The sequence below is a fragment of the Bombus vosnesenskii genome, unplaced genomic scaffold (genome assembly GCF_011952255.1).
Source record: "Bombus vosnesenskii isolate JDL3184/JDL3185 unplaced genomic scaffold, Bvos_JDL3184-5_v1.1 scf7180000013355, whole genome shotgun sequence".
Classification (NCBI taxonomy): Eukaryota; Metazoa; Arthropoda; class Insecta; order Hymenoptera; family Apidae; genus Bombus; species Bombus vosnesenskii.
This window is the reverse complement of record NW_022882990.1, coordinates 1,233,944-1,258,368: the sequence shown is the minus strand read 5'-3', so window position 1 is coordinate 1,258,368 and position 24,425 is coordinate 1,233,944. Positions and strand designations below refer to the sequence as shown.

Genomic DNA, 24,425 nt, shown 5'->3' with positions numbered 1-24,425 from the left:
CTGTACAGCTGCATCTCTGCACCCGAAACGACGATACCGTTATATGCATGTTACTTGTTACGTGACGTTTATTTTGTTAGTTGATTTAGCTTGGAGATTGGATAAGAGTTTAACATTCGTTCAGTGGAAACTGGATTATTATTCCACTGAGAGTTGATTATTTTACTTTGTAGCGATAAAGCGAAGAACAGAACTAAGAAGTTTGTTACCCTTATGTGACAATTAAATTTAATATAGTCTGATGAAGTAACAATATGTAAATGTAACGTAGGAAATAATAAACGTAAACTATCCTACATGAATCAAAATTGACTCGGTCTTTGTCGTTTGAGGATCAAGGGAGATATTCACAAGCTTGCCTGGCGTCGAAAATGTTTTAACGAAATCAGTGATATATTTTGGCGTAGCTATCTACTGGATGTACAGAAAAGTCTTGATAAATTGTACATACTAAACTTCAGAGATACGAAAGAAAGGTACTAAAGGATTTTTTAGAATAAAGATATGAACCTGTTGCGGCCCTTGAACGTTTTATTGTTCAATCTTCCTCTCGCTTTAACCAAGAAAAGGACACTTCATGTTTTAAGAATATTTTTTTCATAGCATTTAAACGAGAAATTAATAGTTATTAATTGTATTATTTATTAATTATTGAATTTATATAATTAGTAACGATTCTTTCTTATTTCCTTCAAAACTCACGAAATTTTCTAATGATAGGAAAATACGATTTGTTCGAAAATTTAAAGAATGCAGGAGGATTGAGGATAACGAAGAAATAGTCGAAGACTGTTTAAGTCTTAAGAATAATTAATAGTAAACTGCGGATTTAACCAAACTCAGATTTTTATAAATTCGGATCAGAAAATGGAATTTACATAAAAATTTCTTTCATCCGCTAATATTGTAACGAAATCACTTATTTGAAATCACTTTTGATGATTCTCTTGTAAGTGCATTTAAATTTTCTATAAATGCACAAACATCCCCAGTTTAATAATTTCGAAATTATTCATAACTTTGAGTTTAGTATGGTGTTCAGTTAAGGATTCATGGAATTTCAAAGAAGCGTTTAAAAAATGTTCTAGGCGTTAAGAATAATTGGAGGGTAATCGGTAAATGCATAGGTATTGAGAACAATCAGAAAATATTTCGAGTCTGTCACAATTTCCCCGATATTGGCAGTTTTTAGATATCGCGAACGATTACAAAATAATTGCTAGCTTCCTAGATATTGAGGGTAATTATAAAATAATTGATGATATCCTAGGTGACGAGCGCAATTAGAAAATATTATATAATTTCGCTTTTGACGCAGGTTTTGAGCAATATTAGAAGTTTATAGAATTTCAAAATGACTTGCGAAGATTATAATTCGATGTAAAATTTTTCTGCTAAACATAAACCTTGAACTATGCTACTGAAAGTATTCATTGATCATTCTAGAAAATGAATTATTGATATCTTACAAGATTTATTGTTTCAAATAAAAATGCAGCATGAATTAAAATCTAGTTTAATCTAAACCTTGTCGGTTGTTTTTAAATCGTACTCAATTTAACTTTACGTCATACTTAACTATAACAATATGTGGTATATATTATATATTATTAATATAATTATATATATATCTGTCGGAGATGAAGGGACATCGGGCCTTTCTTTTGGAATTTTGGGAAGACCCCCGATACTATTTATTATACTATTTATTATAGCTATACTTAAATAATAGAACTTACAAGGAGTTGTTCAGATACGATCTGATTATGTTTGCCCGAGATTTGCGACAGTGGGCTTGGGCTCGAGGTGACACAATTGGTCGCCGAACGTAGCCACGGTTACGGGATGAACGTTTTTACCTAACAGAGACGTGCCAATATTGTGAGACACACGTTGTATTAACAAACAAGCCCCGGGCAGGAGCTATGACGGCTCTACGCAGGTCTACCTAGTAACGGCGCCTGGGATTTTGTCGATATCCCCGGCCAATATGCAATTGACAAATGTGATCGTATGAGTCTTTTATTCTTGTGATCACCTTGGAGAGTTTGCACGCATCGTCTTGTCAGTCAGTCAGAAAGATACCGTGCGTCACAGCTAACGTCACTTTGTGTTTCAAAATATATTCTATTGAACAAAGAGTTTTCCCCGTTGACCGTGGATATTGAACCTAAGAACATTGTGTTTGACATCAAGAGTGTCTAATCACCACGGTTAATTGTCAAACTCTGTTAAATCAACATTTGTACTTATAATTGTAATTGCTTGTCCTAATGAAGATATGTTACACGCCCTAAGTCTAACGATAACCCGACATATATATGTATATAATGTTATCTCATATGGTCCTAATTTTTATTATAGATTTTTCACGTAACAAAAGTACAAAAATTAATTCGTTAAATTCTATTATTAAGAATAGTATAATAGACTAACCAGCTAACCAATACGAGTCACCCGTGATAAAGGAAGTGGATAAGTAATAAAAATAGTAAGATAACTATACTTCACGAAGATAAGAGGAAGAGTTACCTTTCGTTTATCAGTTTAATTAATTTACAATTAACACGTAAAATACTATTAATAATGATAATTGCTATGTATACAGTATTAAATGATTTTATGTAAAAGAACATTTTCGTTTATCTCACTCGGTATTCTAAACACTAATATGTTAAAAAATTGAATAAAAAACAGGAACTCGATGACAAAATCGAATCTTTGTTGCATATAAAACGCTTCAGAGTTTAGTATTTAAAACTACGATTAATATCTTTTTTTTTCTTAGAAATTGAAGTATTATCTTTGATTAGGCTTTGTTGCAAAGTTTGTTATCAATATACAGTGCTTTTGTATATTTAGAACCCGATATCGTTAAAAATTTCTTTACATATAAATATACATAAACTTCTTTTAATAAACTAGATTACAAGTACGTATAACATACATAAATAGGAGGACAAAAATCATATACTTTTTGATTTATAAAACAAATTTATTAAGTGGTTTTATAACCACCATAAGCATAAAATAATGGAAATAGAATTGAAAAGTTCAAACATGACACTTAAATTAATAGTAAGAAAGACTTTTTCCTTTTCAGATTTTGGTCTACGAGACAGGTAAAGTCGTATGTATGTATACTTGTACACGTATGATATTGCTTCTAATCTAAATTAATACCTATCACATTGAGAATCACTAAATAATTTGGATTCTTCACTGCTGCAGATATTTTCTTATCTTCTATTTTGTTCTTTTATAAAAGAAGCTTTTCGTTATATATTTTATATAATAAAATTTTTTCTATTCCATATTTGCCTATCGCATTTGCGATAAAAATGTGCTTCAATTAACATTTAACTGACGGGTAATGTAACACGTTATGAAAGTTTATGTGTTGCCCGATATCTATTCTTATGTCGTGTAAAAACCAAATAATAACTCAAAAATTCCCAAGACTAGTTATTAGTTAACTAATTACGCGAACGATTTTCAAGTAATTACTTTTTAAAGTAAGATAATATTCCTTTTTTCTATCGTAATGATCTGTATAGTATTAGGTTGTGCGAAAAGTTTCTTTCGTTTTATAAGGAAATAATAGACGCACAATATCTTTTGTTTTATATTAGTTTATTGAATTACGCACGAACATAATAATAGAAATAGAACGAAATGGACCATACCTAATTCTATAAAATAATACAAGACAGAAATTGTCGTTCATCTATTATCACCAAAGGACATGATAATCAAACAGCTAAAAAATTTAACCAAATGTTCAAACTGGACAAATTGTGAATGTAAAGAATTAAATAAAAAAAAAAAAAAGAAAACTTATTATCACCTTATGAAACGAAAGAAACTTTTCGGACAACCTAATACTATACGAAAGTCTCAGACCATCTACCAAACGAAAATGTTTTATTTTTATAAACGAATATAAAGGTATTTGTATATTATTTTTAATCAGCTGTTGCTTTTTAAAAAGTGTTGTTTAGAAAAATGCTTAATTCGAAATAATTGATACGTCGAACACATCTGCTTTGGTTTCGTCGAAAACTTTGTCAAATAATTTTTCAATCAACTTATTCTATGCTATTTATTTTTAGTATTTTAAAATATCATTCAAAATATTATTAAATATTAGAATCTTCGATCTACAATTCCATTTATTAAACCTGTTCCTATAAAATTTGCGAACCAGGAAAAATTACAAAACAAGTGACACCATAAAGTGAACATCTAACGATTCGCTTTTATATAACATTATGCGGAAAAACATTTCTTAAAAATATGATCAGTTATCAATGTTAGTATTATTTTGTAGTATTAGTAGTAGTATTTTGCATAGTAATGTATAACAATTTAATAGATATATAAAAATATGCAAGGAAACATAGAATGTATATCGTAAAAATATGTAAAACGTATAAAGTATTGTAGTCGTTATGATAATTACTGAATAAAACAAATTTCTGCGCAAACTCTATTTTTCGTTTACTTCTGTTCATAAAAATACAAAGTTGCGTATGGATCCGTAATTTAATAACAATATGATTTCCTAGTTTAATTGCAGAATATTTGCCACAAAGATCGCTGGTTCCGCGGGAATTATTAACAAATAGCAACCTGTTTGATGATGCGAAATCCGTCGATAATCGATCATCAGAAGCGCGATCGATGTAAACGGCAACAGCAAACGTATTATCAACGGCGTAATTGCACATCTACATGATTCGAACCCTTCTCTTTCACCCGTCACGAGACCGATCTCTGTGAAAAATGTGTAGCACGCTGGAGAAAGGTTAGCCACACGGTTATTAGACACACAGAGTCAGTCTCATACGAACCGATTGCAAAACGCACGGACGGCCTTTTACAAGTGACGCAAAAACTTTTCCCCCGCATTACTTCCAATTAGCGGATTAATGACTTTGGCTTTAACGCGATCACACATGCGACCTCGCATGGGAAACCGAACTCACCAACGAGGAGGAAAGTGAAACGATTCGAGTAAAGGATCGCGACCGAATCACCCTTTGATAGAAAATTGCAATTTTACCGCCAAGTAAATCGGCCGCGTCACCTTTTTTATCGAGAAAACAGGCGATTTATAGCGAAAAATCATTCCACCGGATGAAAAAGTTCAAGGAAATTGTCAGCGTATCTTGTACGCCGGCGCGGTGCGGCGTACAAATCGAGCTATTCGAATTACGCAAGTGATTCTGAAATACCAGGAAGTCTTACCTGAATGGTATGCACAATCGTATCTGCTATCTGGTTTTCCGAATACGGAATCAGTAATGGCGTATAATCTCATCGTCGGAATCGGTCGCTTTCAGACTTTTAGCTGAACGATAGTCGTCTCGCGCGCCTTTTGCAATCGTCGTAATAACGCTATCAACCGCGACTCGATGCGTATTATGTCATCATTATTAGTACCTTTTTATTTAGTTCCTTTTTCCTTTTTAATGGCGATATTTTGAAATTGTTAACGATCAAGGAAGAAATTTTCTAATATTTTATTTGCCGAATTTTCATGGTCATCTATTGTATTTTCTCATCTTGTAGTATTTAATCTCCGGCTATTAATAATACTGATTTCTTATTAATAAATATTGATAGTTTGAAATTTTATGAACAGCTCGTTATATTGATAATATCGTCGAGATATCGGTAAATTGAATTTAATTGACCGCGTAAAGTGTACACTGCCGTTCAGAAGTCTACAACACACTTTGCTTTTTTGGGGAAACAAACTTTATCCTACATTTTTCCGAGAAATAAGAATATTATAATTATAACTGTCGTTTTTAGGCATACTTGATCATAGTTTCGATACCGTAAAGGAATAATACTATGAACATAATAATTACTTACTTAATCCCAAGTCGCTTAAGGGAGAAGCAAAAAATGTCTATAGAATCCAAGATCATATAGCATCTTAAGGTTAAGAAAGTTATTATTTCTCGAAGTTGTAGCCTCCAAACTTTTGACTTACATTCTGCTTCAATTATTTTGTGCCGGTCATGCTATACACCTTAGCGATATCTTAAAAATACAGGGTGGTTGGTAACTGGTGGTACAAGCGGAAAGGTGGTACAATTCTGCGCGAAAAAAGAAGTCGAAAATATAGAATAAAAACTTTTCGTTTGAGGCTTTGTTTTCGAGAAAATCGACTTTGAATTTTCGCTCGGTACGCGTGCGGTACGTTATAACGGATCTCACTGTAGATCGTTGTCTCGATGGCAAAATTAAAAAAAAAATTTTTATTCTATATTTTCCATTTCTTTTTTCGAGTACAATCACCCCCTTTCCGCTTGTACCACCAGTTACCAACCACCCTGTATAACCAACATATAGAAAGTATTGTAATATCGTGGACGAGGTGCCTGGGGGGGAGGGGGTGGATATCGTGCGAATTATAAACAAGCGGTTGCTGAGCATGTGCATGATGGGGCTTAAACAAAAGATACGAGGCTAAGACAAAAGACAAAGGGTTGCTAAGGGACATAAACGAATTAACGGCAGTATGAGTTGAGAAGCCAGGGAGTGTGGATTGTGTTGTCGAGATTGTGTTATTACCGTTGTTGAGAGAGAGTTCAATCTGTGTTAACGAGAGTTGTTAATTAATTATAATACCTTGTTACGATTAGTTCATGTTAAATAACCATTGTTTTCTGTTTAATCCATTTATTATTAGTAAACTAATTATTATATTTACGATACTACAGTATTATTAAAATAGACTGCAGATGTTTACACAACCCTATATTCTTATGAACAGAACTATAGAAATGAGAGTCGAACAGTTCTATCTACTAAGCATTTGCTAAACATCATAATACTTTATTTTGAATGCTTCTATACTATATTTTATTTATATACTATATTTTTGCATGCCATATGCATTCTGTAGATGTTTGGAACCTTAAATTTCCTGAAAATGCACAAATACTATAGTCTATTAATGAATTCTATTTACTAAGTATTTGCTAAAGATCATAATACATTATTTTGAGCGTTCCATATATTTTTGCATATCATATGCATTCTGTAGATTTTTGGAATCTTAAATTTCCTGAAAATGCACAAATACTATAGTCTATTAATGAGTTCTATTTACTAAGTATTTCCTAAAGATCATAATACTTTATTTTCAACGTTTCATATATTTTTGCATGTCGTATGCATTCTGTAGATTTTTGGAACCTTAAATTTCCTGAAAATGCACAAATACTGTAGGCTATTAATGAATTCTATTTACTAAGTATTTGCTAAAGATCATAATACATTATTTTGAACGTTCCATATATTTTTGCATGTCGTATGCATTCTGTAGATTTTTGGAATCTTAAATTTCCTGAAAATGCACAAATACTATAGTCTATTAATGAGTTCTATTTACTAAGTATTTCCTAAAGATCATAATACTTTATTTTCAATGTTTCATATATTTTTGCATGTCATTCTGTAGATTTTTGGAACCTTAAATTTCCTGAAAATGCACAAATACTGTAGTCTATTAATGAATTCTATTTACTAAGTATTTCCTAAAGATCATAATACCTTATTTTGAATATATTTTTGCATGTCTATGCATTCTGTAGATTTTTGGAATCTTAAATTTCCTGAAAATGCACAAATACTATAGTCTATTAATGAGTTCTATTTACTAAGTATTTCCTAAAGATCATAATACTTTATTTTCAATGTTTCATATATTTTTGCATGTCGTATGCATTCTGTAGATTTTTGGAACCTTAAATTTCCTGAAAATGCACAAATACTGTAGTCTATTAATGAATTCTATTTACTAAGTATTTCCTAAAGATCATAATACTTTATTTTCAACGTTTCATATATTTTTGCATGTCGTATGCATTCTGTAGATTTTTGGAACCTTAAATTTCCTGAAAATGCACAAATACTGTAGTCTATTAATGAGTTCTATTTACTAAGTATTTCCTAAAGATCATAATACTTTATTTTCAACGTTTCATATATTTTTGCATGTCGTATGCATTCTGTAGATTTTTGGAACTTAAATTTCCTGAAAATGCACAAATACTGTAGTCTATTAATGAGTTCTATTTACTAAGTATTTCCTAAAGATCATAATACTTTATTTTCAACGTTTCATATATTTTTGCATGTCGTATGCATTCTGTAGATTTTTGGGACCTTAAATTTCCTGAAAATGCACAAATACTATAGTCTATTGATAAGTTCTATCTACTAAGTATTTGCTAAAGATCATAATACATTATTTTGAACGTTTCATATATTTTTGCATATTATGTGCATTCTGTAGATTTTTGGAACCTTAAATTTCTTGAAAATGCAGAAATACTATAGTCTATTGATAAGTTATCAATAATATGTATATCGGTAATGATCGATTATAATCATCGATACTATAGCATTTCCAGCGTCGACAAGCGATGAAAGACATCGTTGCGATTTCGCATTAGTGACGTTGTTCGCATTCGACAGGTTTATGTTTCTATTTTTAATGATGTAACACGCAAGCATGTAATAGCGAGTTTGTATACTTGTCTGCATTGCATCACTAGAAATATTCATCTGCTGAATCGCACGAGGTCATCGATGTGAAATTACAACGTCACATTGCTTATTTATATGAGGTCGTAATCCTTTGATATACTCTTGCGGCTATATTTCTACGATCATTCAAAAATTTATTTCGTTATTTCTAGTTTCACGCTTGCTAAAACTAGTTTCTGTATGTAAACTGATTGTGCTTCAAATTTAGGTATGCGTAACTTTAGATATCTATTTCCCATTTCAAAGAATAATTTTAAATTGAGTAACTTTCTTTGTATGGTAACAATACCTGAAATTACATTACTTGATTTCAAATGATTTCCAGTAACTTCACTTATATGGATACAAATTGAGAGTAAAGGTAAATTAATCTCGATACTCAACAATCTGAGTAATTCGTTGTCTAAAATAGACAGTAAACAGGAAATATTCAGCACCACAATTGATTTCATCACATTATCTGGGTTTTATTTAGGAAAGAACGAATTCCGTCACTTTTCTATGATTAATACAGCTTATTGGAAATAAATCAATACTATAATCTTACATTTAGAAGCAGTGTGATTTAGTCTGCTATTGCTTTCAATGTCTCAATTTTTAATCATTTTACTTGCATTCGATTCAGTTCATTAAGTTTTAGATTCAGTGAAATAAATGATGCGATGTTGCTAAGATTTCTATTTCTAAGGATATAATACACACGTGCGTGTAATTCATTATTATATAGTGTTATTTATTGTCACTTTTTTAAAAATATTAATTTGTAGAATTATACGATGTTATCAGTTTAAAATCATAACAAGAGAAGAACATCGGGTAGCCTGATCAGCGCTACAAAAATCGCAAAATATAATAGACAGATGTCGGATTTTGAAGCATTTATGGGACATTTGAAGATACAACGATACACACAATGTGTATAATACGTAAAAATATATAAAATATTTTCAATGTAAAATATTCGTTATAATATGTGATATGTGAAAGAAATCTCTGCTTTCTTTAGTTCTGTTCGCATGAATTTGAATTTGCATTTTTCTATCATCTTTTCCAAAGAATAACAGTTAAGCAGCGAATTTTTATATAAATTCATATTTATACGAACTACAGTAGAGCTGTAAAATATAGAATCTAAAGAAATGTTTGTTTCACTCCTGAAATATTATAGCAAGTGTTTTACTTTGAACATTTTCTATATTTTTTATATATTATACAGGATGGTTGGTAACTGGTGATGCAAGCGGAAAGGGGGTGATTCTACGCGAAAAAAGAAGTCGAAAATATAGAATAAAATTTTTTTTTTTTATTTTTTCCATCGAGACAACGATTTACAGTGAGATCCGTTATAACGAGACGCGATAAAGTGCACGCGTACCGAGCGAAAATTCAAAGTCGCTTTTCTCGAAAACAAAGCCTCGAACGAAAAATTTTTATTCTATATTTTCGACTTCTTTTTTCGCGTAGAATCACCCCCTTTCCGCTTGCATCACCAGTTACCAACCATCCTGTATATGTCCTGGTTATTTTTGTATATCTAAATTTTCCATGAAGTTGTAAACACCTATAGCTCGATGATAGGCCTGTTTGAATTAAATTGAACCAAACATCATCTACATTCTACATCAGACATTCTAAATAACAAACTTTCTAGAATGAAAATCTATGATCAGCTGGTGAAGGGATAGTAAATTTTTGATCGAACTCACTTGAAGTATGAGCGTCTTAAGCTCTTGATCGCTGAGAAACGCTGGCTTATAATGACCTTCCGTGTATGAGGTAACAGCGCCTAATATGGTTTTCAAGTGCTGCACAGCCATCCTCAGCACGGTCAGTTTATCGAGTTTACGAGACATCGCGTGACACATCGGTACCATCGCTGAAAGCTCGGTGATATAAGTGTTCATCTTGTCCCTTCGTCTTTTCTCGATTTCGCTGTGATTTTGCCTAGAAGATAATACGAAAGAGAAAATATTAGCATATATTCTATGATTCAGTGATTTTGAGAAAGATAGTAGTATGAATTAGGTTCAATATAGCTCTCATTACTAAATGAACTTTTGCATTTTTTTATACTGATGCTTAATCCTTTTCAGTCTAATGAGATGATATAGCTGAAAGTAATTTTTAAAAACACTGCTAAATTGTTAGAGGTGTCCTAACATCACTGAAACCCATTTATATGAAGTCATGCGATTCCATGATATGAACTATGAACTATCTTAAAAACTATCTCCGATATGTGTACGTCGTTTTTAATTAAAATGAAATATAGTTAGTTTCAAAAGAAATATCCGTCTCAAACGGATTAGTTTGCAAATCCAAAGAATATCTGTGGGGAAAATTATTTCTAAATCCAGATTTAAATTGAAAAATTGTATGTTTTTATAATTACTACCACAGTTCTTCTGAATAAAAACTAGAGTGTACTTATGAGTCATAAATCACAACTCGCAAGAATGATTTCCGATTCTAATTAATTATGTTGAGTGGTCAAATAAATCATTCGTGTCCATATTGTGGAATTTATTAATTCCAAAATTCTTATTACAGGCTTTTATTATTATTGCCTATAAAATAGTAATATAAAAAATTATTAAAAATCGCTTTATAAAAATTTTCTTAAAAACCTTAATAATTAATTGAATATTCACTTCTTATGCGTTATATTCACCCTTGTGGTAAAGTATTATAATATAAGTTTAAACATATACATGCAGCAAGCTAAATATAATTCGAATTAATAAATTTCAAAATTTCAAAGACGTTAAAATATTTTTCGTGCCATTTTTAAAATATCATTTCTATTCTATATTTTTTATTCCCAACATGCTCTATTTCAGAAAACAACTTTGAAATCTTCGTTTACGAGTGTCGAAACCCTTGTGAATGATGTAATATGATCATTAGAAAATTATCAAAGCGAATTATTGTCGTATTAAAAATCTTATCGCGTATATATCGTAATCCTCGAGTTCTATTTCATTATTCAATCTTCACATTCGTATTATTCATTTTCCTATTGTACGTGTATTTTGCCGTAAGTTTTAGGCAGGCGTCACAAAGTTTTCTGTGTAATTCATCTGAAATTTTTTCAATGGAATTTTTATGTTTGTATAACTTTATAATTTTTATATATAGGATTCAGATTTATAAACCAGTTATAGAGAGTAACTAGTTACAAGAGCAAAATACAATGACGAGGTATAAAATATAAGATATAAAATACAGGGTGGTTGTTAACTGGTGATGCAAGCGGAAAGGGGGTGATCCTACGTGAAAAAAGAAGTTGAAAATATATGTCGGAGATGAAAGGAAAACCGGAGCCTTCCCTTTGCAATTTTGAGGGAGCCTTCTAATGCTTTAGCCTAGATTTTATCATAACTGTAATTAAGCAATTGTCATTTGTAATTGTTTGATATTTGTGAAAGCGAAAGTGGCTTCGAGGTGACAACTGGTCGCCGAACGTAGCCACGGTCACAGGATAAACGTTTTGCCTGACGAAGGTGTGGATCGATTGTATCGTTCTCCCTAGAAATCACATAGAATTGTACTTTAGAGATGTCGATATAATGGGACACACGTTGTATTAGGAATCAATCTCCAAACAGAAACTGCCTAGCAACGGCGTTTGGATCTTTCTCGATGTTTCCAAAGAGTATACAACAAACTTTTGACAGAAATTGCCTAGCAACAACGATTGGAACCTTCTCGATGCCTTCAGCGAGCATATAACAAACAAATGCAGTCGTATAGCGAAAAAGATTTTCATCAGATATTCATTCGTGTGATCGCCTTGGAAAGTGATACATCGAGCAGTTTACCGAGTGTCTCAGCAATCGTATTTTTTTTTGTGTTTAAAATTATTCTACGCATAGTAAAGAGTTATCCCGTTGATCGTGGATTCGTTTGAACCTAGGAACATTGTTAATAGTGTTAATTAAATTCATTATTCGTAAAACCTATTAATCGTTAATCTCATTTTTTTTCGTTAAATTTATTATTCGTAAGACATATTATTTGTTACTCTTATTATTCGTTAAACTTATTATTCTTCAATCTAATTATTAGTTAAACTTATCGTCTGTTAATCTTATCATTCATTAAACTCAATATTCATAATATTTTGTAAAATCTTGTATATTCGTGTAAATATAATCTCTGTCTCGTAAAACGATGGCTAACTCAAACGAAGAATCGTTACGCGCCTTAAATCCTAATGATAACCCGACATATAGAACAAAAAATTCTTTTTATTTCTTTTTTAATTTTTTTAAAAATTTACAGTGAGATCCGTTATAACGAGACGCGATAAAGTGCACGCGTACCGAGCGAAAATCCAAAGTCGATTTTCTCGAAAACAAAGCCTCAAACGAAAAATTTTTATTCTATATTTTCGATTTCTTTTTTCGCGTAGAATCACCCTCTTTCCGCTTGTACCACCAGTTACCAACCACCCTGTATAATAATAGTAACGTACACATTCGTCACTCTCCTGTCTTCGTCGTTCGAGTACACCTGCGTCTTAAAAACAAAAGAAACAAATGTTCGAACGACGTCTTCTACATTCACAGACGCGTATAATCTATATTCTTCTATAATTCTTATTACTTAAACCTGTCAATAGTTTCTAAAAGTTCTTGCTACATAAGTATAGAATTTTATATTTCGGTTATTATGTTTCTTACGAAGCCAAACAAATGTCCTAATATTTATGAACGCGAATGTACGTATATTTTCAACATCCAAGAATCTAGTAACCAGAAATACCAAAATGTAAGAAACTCCTCGCGATAGTTGATCCGTCGATGAGGAAAAAATCGCACGAGGTCATTGGTACATTAAATTTCTCATTCTTCTTTCTCGTAAGCCTCTGTCATCTTCTTCAGTGTCGTGACCCGTCTCACGGCGAATAAATTATAAAGGCGATTCAGCTAATAAATGGCGCTTTTGTGAGCGAACATCGGTGATTTGTCTAACAGGAATTCGCATTCATGTCCTGTAGCGATCAATTGCCGAGCGGAAGTCGCGGCTACAAGAAACCAGTTTTGGTTTACGGGTCGCGCGCCGCTTTATTAATTTAAAAAACATGCGATCATTGTAATGTCCTGGACTATAAGCTCGGTCAACAGTCGCGTATAACACATTTTAATATGATTTTAATTCTTGTCTAGGTATCGATTAAGCTTCGTTTCTCACTCTTACGTTCTTACGCAACCATGTTTACTTACATGCTGTAATCATCATTGCGAGAGAGAAAGTTAATCAATAATTGATTCTCTTGTTAGTGGTTAAAGATTCAGGGAAGTTAAAGGCATCTTCTAATGGTCCCTGTTCCTCCTTGGGTATTTTACTTCTTATTCGTAAATTTTGATAACATTTAAGAGTCTATAATGTATTATCGTGCTTATGATTAGCTTATCGTACATTGGAATTTTGTTTCTTCATGATATATGTATATATAAAAGGTATCCAACTAGCCTAAGAGTATTAAATAGGATGATGTACAAATTAGCATCATTACAGATTTAAATAGTACCACTAAAGTTAGATATCTTTTGTTTCAACAACTTTTTGTACTTTGCGTAATTGTAATAAGTATAGAACACACAAGAACCACATCTAGGGAGGTTTTAAACAAGTAATTTATGCATACGTTCTGTCAATTATCTCAGTGGATCAATGAATTTAAAGAAATTTTTTTTCTGTGCATAATAAATTATGCAAAAACAATTTGTTAAGCTCTTAATTGGGTATCATCTATTCGGTATATATGTTGGATTGTCGGATAAGTTTTGCATCTTTCTAGTGTGAATTATAAACTTTATTCCAACACTTTGTAACAAAGAGAATTAAACTAAATATGTACTATTCTGTTCGATAATCTTCTACTATGTATTAAGTAGCGCCATTATTCTATCCATGTAAAATTTTTGTAGTTTCTGCGTAAAAACGTGAAAGGCTTCAGACTCATCCGACAAAGCAATATCTTATAATGTTATGTACTAGATGCGTTAATATCTCATAATATAGTTATATTACATACCCATACATATATCCATATAAATATACGTATTATATATGTATTATACTAAAATAATAGTATCATATATATAATAATATAATATATAATAATAATAACATCAATGATAGCATTATATATGATTCACTATCCATCGTTATAGTTAAAGTTTTATTATTTTATATTTGTTTGTGTATAAATCGAGGATCAGTTTAAGATCATATAAGAGAAAGCATCTAGCAAAAATTGATACACGTAAAAAGAAAAGTCAATTTACATATATCCTCAATGATATCTAATGATATGATCTATGAACAAAATGACCTTTACATGATATAAACCAATTTACATTACAAATATAAATAGTTTGTGTAACAACCAGTTATACTCATGCCGTCATAATGTTATGATATCAACTTGAATAATCTATGATTAATAATTTATATATTTTTTATCTCGTTGTTTGATACTTTAAATTAATTTTTTAATCATAATTTCGTTACATGCGTATGTGTTTGTTTAACATGTTTAACGCGGAGTTGATTTCAGTTGATCTTTTATTCATGCGGATCACATTTTAAGTTAAAAATTCTTTGATTAAATACTATATATTTAAATTACACTAAAATATGTAATGAAATATATAATTAATGTTGTAATTGCCACAATATAGAAATACATGAAATACCACAATATTGCATATTGAGGGTAGTTTCGTTTATCTGTCATACGATGTAACTGACGTGAATAGAAAATCTTTCAACGCCACTTTGAAAATGTTCGAAAATGTGTATTAAAATGACGAAGAATTCAAAATGAACCTTATAGATATAAAGAATAATTATCTCTTCGCCTACGAGTACTTTTACTGTTTTATGGGATATAAGTATTAGAAATTTGAATAACGTATAATGACATTTAGAATGTGAAATTTATAGTACCTATTATATTTGACATTATTCACTGTTAAAAGACTAAAATTCATCTTGTCACTATATATTTATCTTTCATGCATATTTCTTAGCGTTGTAGAAATTTCATTATAAACTTGACTGTGTCATTTAGCGACGATATCGACATTCACAAATCCTGTGAAAGCAAGTAGATGCAATATGTCCTACGATTTCTCCAACGAAGATCGGACACACAGGGAAATATTTTATATTATGTATTCGAAAATAGCTTAAACGCAACAGAAATCATATTGTACATTTGTCGTAGTATAAACAGTTTGCGCACAAAACAAAGAATACTAATTTGCCGAATCTCTCCTAATTTTCTCATTCAACATCACTTGAAGGCTATGATGTTGTAGATTGTTGAATTTATCTTGATATACGCTACATATGATCGGAGATGTAGGGACAACGGGCCTTTCTTTTCTTTCTTTTGGAATTTTGGGAAGACCCCCGATACTTTGGTCTAAACTATTTATTATAGCTGTACTTAAATAACAGAAATTAGAAGTAGTAGTTGTGATACGATCTGATTATGTTTGCCCGAGATTTGAGACAGTGGGCTTGGGCTCGAGGTGACACAACTGGTCGCCGAACGTAGCCACGGTCACGGGATGAACGTTTTACTTAACAAAAGAAGTACCAATATCGAGGGACACACGCTGTATTAACAAACAAGCTCCGGGCAGGAGCAATGTCAGCTCTACGCGGGTCTGCCTAGTAACGGCGCCTGAAATTTTGTCGATATCCCCGGTCAATATGCAATTGACAAATGTGATCGTATGAGTCTTTTATTCTTGCGATCACCTTGGAGAGTTTACACGCATCGTCTTGTCTGTCAGTCAGAATGATACCGAGCGTCACAGCTAACGTCACTTTGCGTTTCAAAATATATTCAATTGTACAAAGAGTTTTCCCGTTGACCGTGGATTCGTTATTGAACCTAAGAACATTGTCTTTGACATCAAGAGTGTCTAATCACCACGTTTAATTGTCAAACTCTGTTAGATCAACATTTGTACTTATAATTGTAAATATAATCTCCATTGAACAACAACGATGGCTTGTCTTAATGAAGATACGTTACACGCTCCTAAGTCTAATGCCAACCCGACAGATATTCCTCTTTTTGTCCATGGACCCTTTAAATGAAATATGTTGATGATCTTAAAAATTCGGAAAAAATAGCTTTGAAAGAAAGAAATCACGAATTACAATATTAGTCGTTCTGGATCAAACAACTTTACTATGGGACAATATTATGATAAACACAAATTTGGTGCAGATGAACGTGCCTCGGAGATCCCTAAGTGATGATCGTTTTTTCAAATGAAACTAAGTATATTCATTAATCTATAATATGTTGATCTTTGAAACTTACCTTCGTTAAACATTTTCCAAATTTTGCATTCGAAAGAACTTCCACCTTCTCGAAAATTACATATCTAATCTGTTGACAGGCGTCCCTAATGCGTGCCTTTATATTCCCTCTGAATAAGGAGAAGTGAAATTTCATTTCCACAAAGGTTTCCAGATCTAACATCTTAGATTTTTCCTTCTGAGGCTTTATACAAGAAAAAGTATATCGAGAGGAACCTACTGCTCCCGACAATATGAATGATCGCATACATCGTTCTTGAGATGTGCAACTTTTGAGAGGATATCGTTTAAGGATAGAATAAATCACTGTGTTAATGCCCAAGACTGTCCTTTCGAATGCTGGAGAACAATTTTAAAAATGTTTAACGAAGGTAAGTTTTGAATGGCAATGAATGGTCTTGCATGACTTACAAAGACCAACGTGTTATAGATCAATGAATTTGTCGCAGAATCAGCTATATAATTGGTTAAATGAAAGCATATAGTTCCATTTGAAAAAACAGAGGTCACCCAGAGATTTCGGAAGCACCTCCATCTACACTTGTCTTTATCGTAAGATGTTCCCCCTGAAACAGAACAAATTCTACGTGAAACATTTTTTTGAATAACGACTAGTTTGAGATAATTACGTGAATGAATAAAAATGAGACACGCTGTATGCAGAGTATATATGAAAGTCGAGGATGAGCTCTAGGAGCATCTGGTACTCATCAAAGCAAACAAAAAAATCTTAATCTTAAATAATTTTAATAAACATTTAAAATCTTAATAAACACGCCATAGAAATCATTAGTTTCAGAACATGAACATAGGAATATAGAGACCAGCAATAATTAAGGGGTCGAAGTCCTTTCCGGGGATGGGGGCATGGTAGTTTTTTATTGCGCAGGTGCAATCTTATTTTCATCGAGTAAGAGCGACTAGTAGTCGACTGGTAACTGGTTTATTTCCTCCTTTTGTCATATATCATTTTAAGTCAGTTTATGAGCGCGTCACTGAGTGTGCGACACATATGTAATAAACTAATTTTATTTAAAGGTCAATAAATATAATAAATAATAAAATCGATAAAAAGTTTTGTTTAGAAAATTATTAATTATTACATATTATTAATACATCGTACTCACTTTATGCAATAGATATTAGCAGTTTTACGGTTTATTAAAAAATGTATTATCAGTATAGTTATGAATTTAGGTAATTAAATTAACATCTTATAATACAATTTTTAATATTCATTATAAATCTGTGACCAACGTTTACTTTCACGGTGATAAGTTATATATTGTTATAAAATTCGTTAGATCAAATCCTTATCAAAATGTTTACTTATGTTAGTTTAGTTATATTAGTATATTAAAATAATGTTGCAAAACTTACTTAATCCATTGAGCAGTCGCAAAACTAAGTACCAAGCGAAAATTATAAAAACTTTTCATATGTACAGATTTCAGGTTTTAACCATTCGTAATTGTAAACAAATTAATTTGAAACTTGAAGCCTGAATATTTTGAAATTTCGCGAATTAATCTCGGATCTCATGACCGTGTCATTCCCACTCGCTGGAAATGATTTCACATCTCTCCTTTAAAGTACAGGTTTATGGTCGGTCCCTATATTTCTATATCTATAATTTCCATGTTTCAGAATTACGAGTTGCCTAGTGTATACAAGTATAGTATATAGCAAACTGGTTACTTCGTTAAATGAGTTAACATAATTCGAATCGAACTGCTGCCAAGAGATAAGAGGAATGCCGAAGATCTTTCAACGCGTTCATGCTGCTATGAGGGAACGAGTTAAAGTGTTGAAACGAACGAAGGACATATTGAATGTATGCTGTGAAGGTAATGTCTTAGTGACAAAAACATCTTGAAACAGCGAGTCTAATCGTTTTTAAATCCACGTATATTAAGATTCTTTTTCTTGTGTATGATGAGTACATGCTCGTAAATTTTGTCCCCAACTTTTATACACACCCAGTATTTGTGTATTTGGTATTTATTTTATGACATACAAATATAATATATATAAATATACGCAATTGTCTAAAAACCACACGTATATTTATCTATCAGTTAATAATAATAATATAAGAGCAAGAATAAATGAAATATACGGGTTTAAACTTTTAGCCTTAATCGACTAATGATTTGGTTAACTGACTGTACTATTTACTATTAATAAACTTACTACAGAGCAAAATGGCTGTTTAAATATTCCCAAGATAGAAGATAAACTGCGCTGTCACTTTTTGTCGTCTTTCTAATCTACGTTGGCGTACATTGGATTAATGATGTCGTCAATGAAGCCAGAGTAAAGAATCAAGGCAGGTCAAGGTGGCACTCGCCTTGGCAATACCTGACATAATACTACATAACCGCTGACCAAGATTAAACTTTGCACCATAATGAGGTTTCTTGCTACGTTGAAACCAACTCGTGCATGCTTTACGTATTCCCCTTAGCCCCTAACTTATCATACTTTTCGAGTATATGCATATAATAGAATCTTGATTATTAACCCCTTCCCGTACTTTATCGAGTCAGACTCGCGATGAAGATTTTGGTCCAAACATAAATATCGCGAGTCTGACTCGCGACCAGATACTTGGGTCAAACGTAAACATAACAAGCCGAGCTCGCGGACTGTTTTTTTGCCCGTTACGATCGTAACTGAATGTTAGTTCCTGTCAGTGCCTCATGACAGTTAGTCACGATTCTTATCGTTGCTGCCACGAAGCAGTTCAATTATTAAAATTTAAGAAGCCCCTTCAAAATAGAAGATACAAAAGTGTTAAATGAAGACAGTGATAACGAATCCTATGATAGTGACGTGATTATGCCAGTCGCAAAGCGTGTAAGGCGTATGATTATACATGAGAGTAGCGAAGAGGAAAGTACGACACGACAATCATGGATTTGGCAAAAAGTAAAAAACACACCGATAGTTTGGAAGTATTCTGAACATCATGGAACAAAAGCGTCTGTCTTAAATAATGTAAGCGACGATCCAGGAATACTAGACCTATTCTTTATTACATTTGATAACAAGTTTTGTGAAATATTGCAACCGTTTACGAGCATTAGTCTGGTCTGTTTAGCGCGCGTCGATGTCTACCGCTTGGATTCGAGTTTCGTCGAACTAAATGGCACGGGAAGGGGTTAAAATACATTTTACCGGAATGATGAATTATCGGAATATCGAAATGGAAAATTTAGAAGTTGTCTCTTATAAAACGATAATAGGCAATGAAAGGAATTATTACAGTTTTGTTCAATAGCTCTTGTTCCTAATAAATATCAATATTTATAAAATAATTGATAATAAATATTTGTCTCTTCCATAGAAATTCGTTATTCGATTATCTGAATAGCGATTAGCAGAAAATTTAGGGATGGTCCCTTATAAGGATATAATTTTAATATAATCTTAAATCCCCTATAATCTTAAAAGGATAATATAAAATTGCGAAACAAGGAAGAAGTTATTACATTTTTATTCAACAGTTGTCGTGCCTTTTGAATATTAATATTTTTAAAATAAATTAAAATAAATATCTTTAATTGCCTCTTGCATGGAAACAAAATGTGTCGAACAGCGCATGCCATAAGTAACTCGGGTAATGTAGGTTCTATTAAACTTTCACTGGATAGAATGCGCGGATCGTAATAAGGATAGTAACTTTACATAATATTTGCTTCTTTTCTCATCATTTACAACCGCATTAACCGCTTGCATAAGTTATTAGCGATGAAAAGGAATGAGAAGTTAGTATTACAAATTATTATATCATTTAGTAATCTATATCGATTAAAGCAAAGCTGGACAAATTTGACTATCTAAATATCTTTCTATTTATGAAATTCGTATAGCTTGTTAGATATTCTTGTTATACTTTACTTACTTTTTGCTATCGTCGTTTGTGCGAACAGATTTGGCATCGTCTCCCGTGTCGTCCAATAAATCACTACTGTCGCTGAAACAGAAAGTGCAACGTTGATTGTAAAAATATCGTTTGAAACTTTTATCAGAAAAGTATGTCGGTGTGTAAATTAATTTCATGGCCTTTTCAAGCCAAATTTAAATTTTTAACTATTTAATTTTAACTATTTAAAAATTTAAAACTATTTAAAACTATTTAAAAACTATTTTAAACTATTTAAAAATTTAAAAATTTAATTTTAACTATTTAATTATAAAATTCGTTTAACTAAATTACATTAAATTTAATTAGCAAAGTAAATTTTATTGCTTATCTGTTATAAGGCATGTAGCGGTAAAATGATAGATAGTGCTGCTTTAAAATCATTGTAAGATGGAAAATCTTTGAATCTAAATCATCGTCCAAGACAGATAAATGATGACATTGAAATTAATTTATTATCTATTATTATAATTACACGGAGCAAATGGAAAATAAAATATAATAAAATATAAATAAAATATAGTATCCTGATGTATGTTTAATATTAGAATATCAAACATATTAGTATAAGATTTATCGTTACTCTTATACTAGATACATCGTTATTTTAATTAATTAGTGATCATAGGAAAAATTGACTGATTCGGTTTTTAGTTTTGTTTTCACTCTATGAGTGTGAAATAATATAGTGAAATAATAATTGATGAAGACCTACTCGAGTCCTGAGACGTCGAAACACCAGGAAACCAAGTATATACTGAATCAATTTCTTCGGCGTGTACACCTCAAAAGGGGCGTTACCCCTTTTGATGTAAAATTTCACCAAGTTTAGTTTGTGTACAGCTTCGTCGTAGAAACTTCAAGAGGCACGCATAATTTTCATACCTTTATTACGAAGAGTCTTTAATTCGTTTCTAAATACATTATTCTATCTCAAATTATATATTGCTTACAAAATGGAATACATCTTTTGCTTGTAATATATAATTTAATTACACTTGGTCTACATCAAATGAAGTTAAACATGAATTTGGACAATTTCAAAATTGTATAGGTATCTGAACTTAAATTAAAATTTTCCTATACATAAATCGATCTAATTCAATAAGATTCAAGCAAAAGAATAATGTGCAAAGACATTAATGTAGTTTTGTCAAGATATAGAAGATATATATAAAAGCCCACTATCCAAAAACAAATTTTCATGGTTTATACAAAGTAGCTTATTATAAACATTAGAGTGCAGATAGATATTTCTGCATTTTTTAGTCATTTATAGACGCAGAAATATAAGAAACACGCATAATATACGAAATTATATAAAATACCGAAAATATGGTATTCGTTGTAATACATATTTAGCGACTGAAACAAATCTTTGCTTGGATCCCATTGCTGTAGGTTGTATTTGCAAAAATATGAATCTGTCTAAATATCCACAGTCTGGTTATTATACTGCTATAAATATTTGAATTCCTTCAAAGTCCACAATATCGTATCACCTAAATGAATGAAGAGAAAATAATGAAAAAGATATTAAACGAATTCATAATAAATCAAACGAATTGCGTTGAAAATAAATTGCAAATGTCGAACGGTGTTGCGTGTGTAATAATGGTGTGTAATTTAATCAAATCTAATCTAATACAAAATAATTGCCTCAAATCCAAAACAAAATATATAACTTCTATGTAGAAGAAATGTTTAATACTATGGGAAGTATTGGAAAATCTAAAACACTGCTGATCAAAAGGAAGCTTTGTTCTGATTTTGTCCAAGGTTTCGACTTCATGGTTCATGAACTCTCTTAAACACGCGAAATTGGATAGATTCCGGTCAGAGGTAGCACAACCGTGCTGGTGACTAAAGGCAATTTCGACTAGCCATATCCCGAGAGACGCAAATCTTCGGTTCTGTTAATGATTAAGTTAACCCTTTGAGCGGGTAACCGACACCTTGATTGGTAATTACTTGGAGTTGCGTTCGTTTAACGGGAATGTCAAAGCGGAAGCAGGAGGGTGAAACAGGCCAGAAAGATGTTTGTAGATGGAAATATCACTCTTGAATACATTTAGGTGGCTTCGTTTCAACGTATTCTCCATGGGTGGCAGGTTAATATGTGTAATAGTTCAATACGCTGTACGACTTCCACTTACGTCTATAGTGAAACTGGCTTCGTACGGAACAAAGTGGTTCTCTTATATTTGATTCTTTTGGGTGTCTTGCTTTGATCATATCAATTCGGTATAATGCTACCAAGGCTTACTATTATAGCGGAAAAATATTATTTTCGTTCCATATTTTCTGAATTCCTCTACAATTTAAAAATTGTATATTCCTTTTCGCGTCATAAAACAATATCTTTTATTTTAAAATCTGAAATTTTAATATCTATGTACATGATTATGAAGTGTATCTAGTGTAAGACATATTTTGTATGAGTTAGATACATTGTTCTATGTTATTTCACTCGATTCCATTAAAGTTTCAATTTCATAACAGTGCGTATGAGACTGATTTGATACAGACGATACAAACGTGGAAAACTAAATTTCGTGTATTTAATATATTATTTTGAGTCATAGTAGATAGATAAAATCCTTATTATCAACTGTTAAGTAATCAGAACATCTGCAATATTTTATTTGTCGGGTTTTTTTCGGGTTGGCGCTAGTTTTAGGGGCGCGTTGCGTATCTTCATTAAGACAAGCCATCGTAGTTGTTCAATGGAGATTATATTTACAATTATATGTACAAATGTTGATCTAACAGAGTTTGACAATTAAACGTGGTAATTAGACACTCTTGATGTCAAAGACAATGTTCTTAGGTTCAATAACGAATCCACGGTCAACGGGAAAACTCTTTGTACAATTGAATATATTTTGAAACGCAAAGTGACGTTAGCTGTGACGCACGGTATCTTTCTGACTCACTGACAAGACGATGCGTGCAAACTCTCCAAGGTGATCACAAGAATAAAAGACTGATACGATCACATTTGTCAATTGCATATTGACCGGGGATATCGACAAAATCCCAGGCGCCGTTACTAGGCAGACCCGCATAGAGCCGTCATAGCTCCTGCCCGGGGTTTGATTGTTAATACAGCGTGTGTCCCTCAATATTGGTACTTCTTCTGTTAGGTAAAAACGTTCGTCCCGTGACCGTGGCTACGTTCGGCGACCAGTTGTGTCACCTCGAGCCCAAGCCCACTGTCTCAAATCTCGGGTAAGCATAATCAGATCGTATCACAACTACTACTTCTAATTTCTGTTATTTAAGTACAGCTATAATAAATAGTTTAGACCAAAGTATCGGGAATGTTCCGAAAATTCCTAAAGAAAGGCCCTTTCTCTCTACATCTTCGACATATCAATACGGTCGATTATAGGATACGACAAATACATGTACTCGGTGGGACAGATGTTCTTAGGAAGTTCCTTATCCTGTAAAATTTTAAAGAGAAATTTCAAGCTTTCTTATCTAATGCATCCAAAGAAATCGCTTCAAAGGAATTTACGTAAAATATTTAATATGAAAAATATATATTGCTATGAATATTTGTAGC

The 24,425-nt window shown here is 31.9% G+C and overlaps 1 protein-coding gene across 3 annotated transcripts in view; it reads right to left on the bottom strand.

The window, feature by feature from the left end:
* The window catches only part of LOC117237055 (protein cycle), a 95,076-nt gene that overhangs the window by 37,205 nt on the left and 33,446 nt on the right, over window positions 1-24,425 (bottom strand). For all 3 annotated transcript variants that reach the window (XM_033500656.1, XM_033500657.1, XM_033500655.1), the window contains exons 4-5: window positions 20,834-20,905; window positions 10,278-10,515 (exon numbers count right to left, since the gene is read on the bottom strand). In XM_033500656.1, coding sequence (XP_033356547.1) covers window positions 10,278-10,515; window positions 20,834-20,905 — 310 coding nt within the window. The remainder of the gene's footprint in view (window positions 1-10,277; window positions 10,516-20,833; window positions 20,906-24,425) is intronic.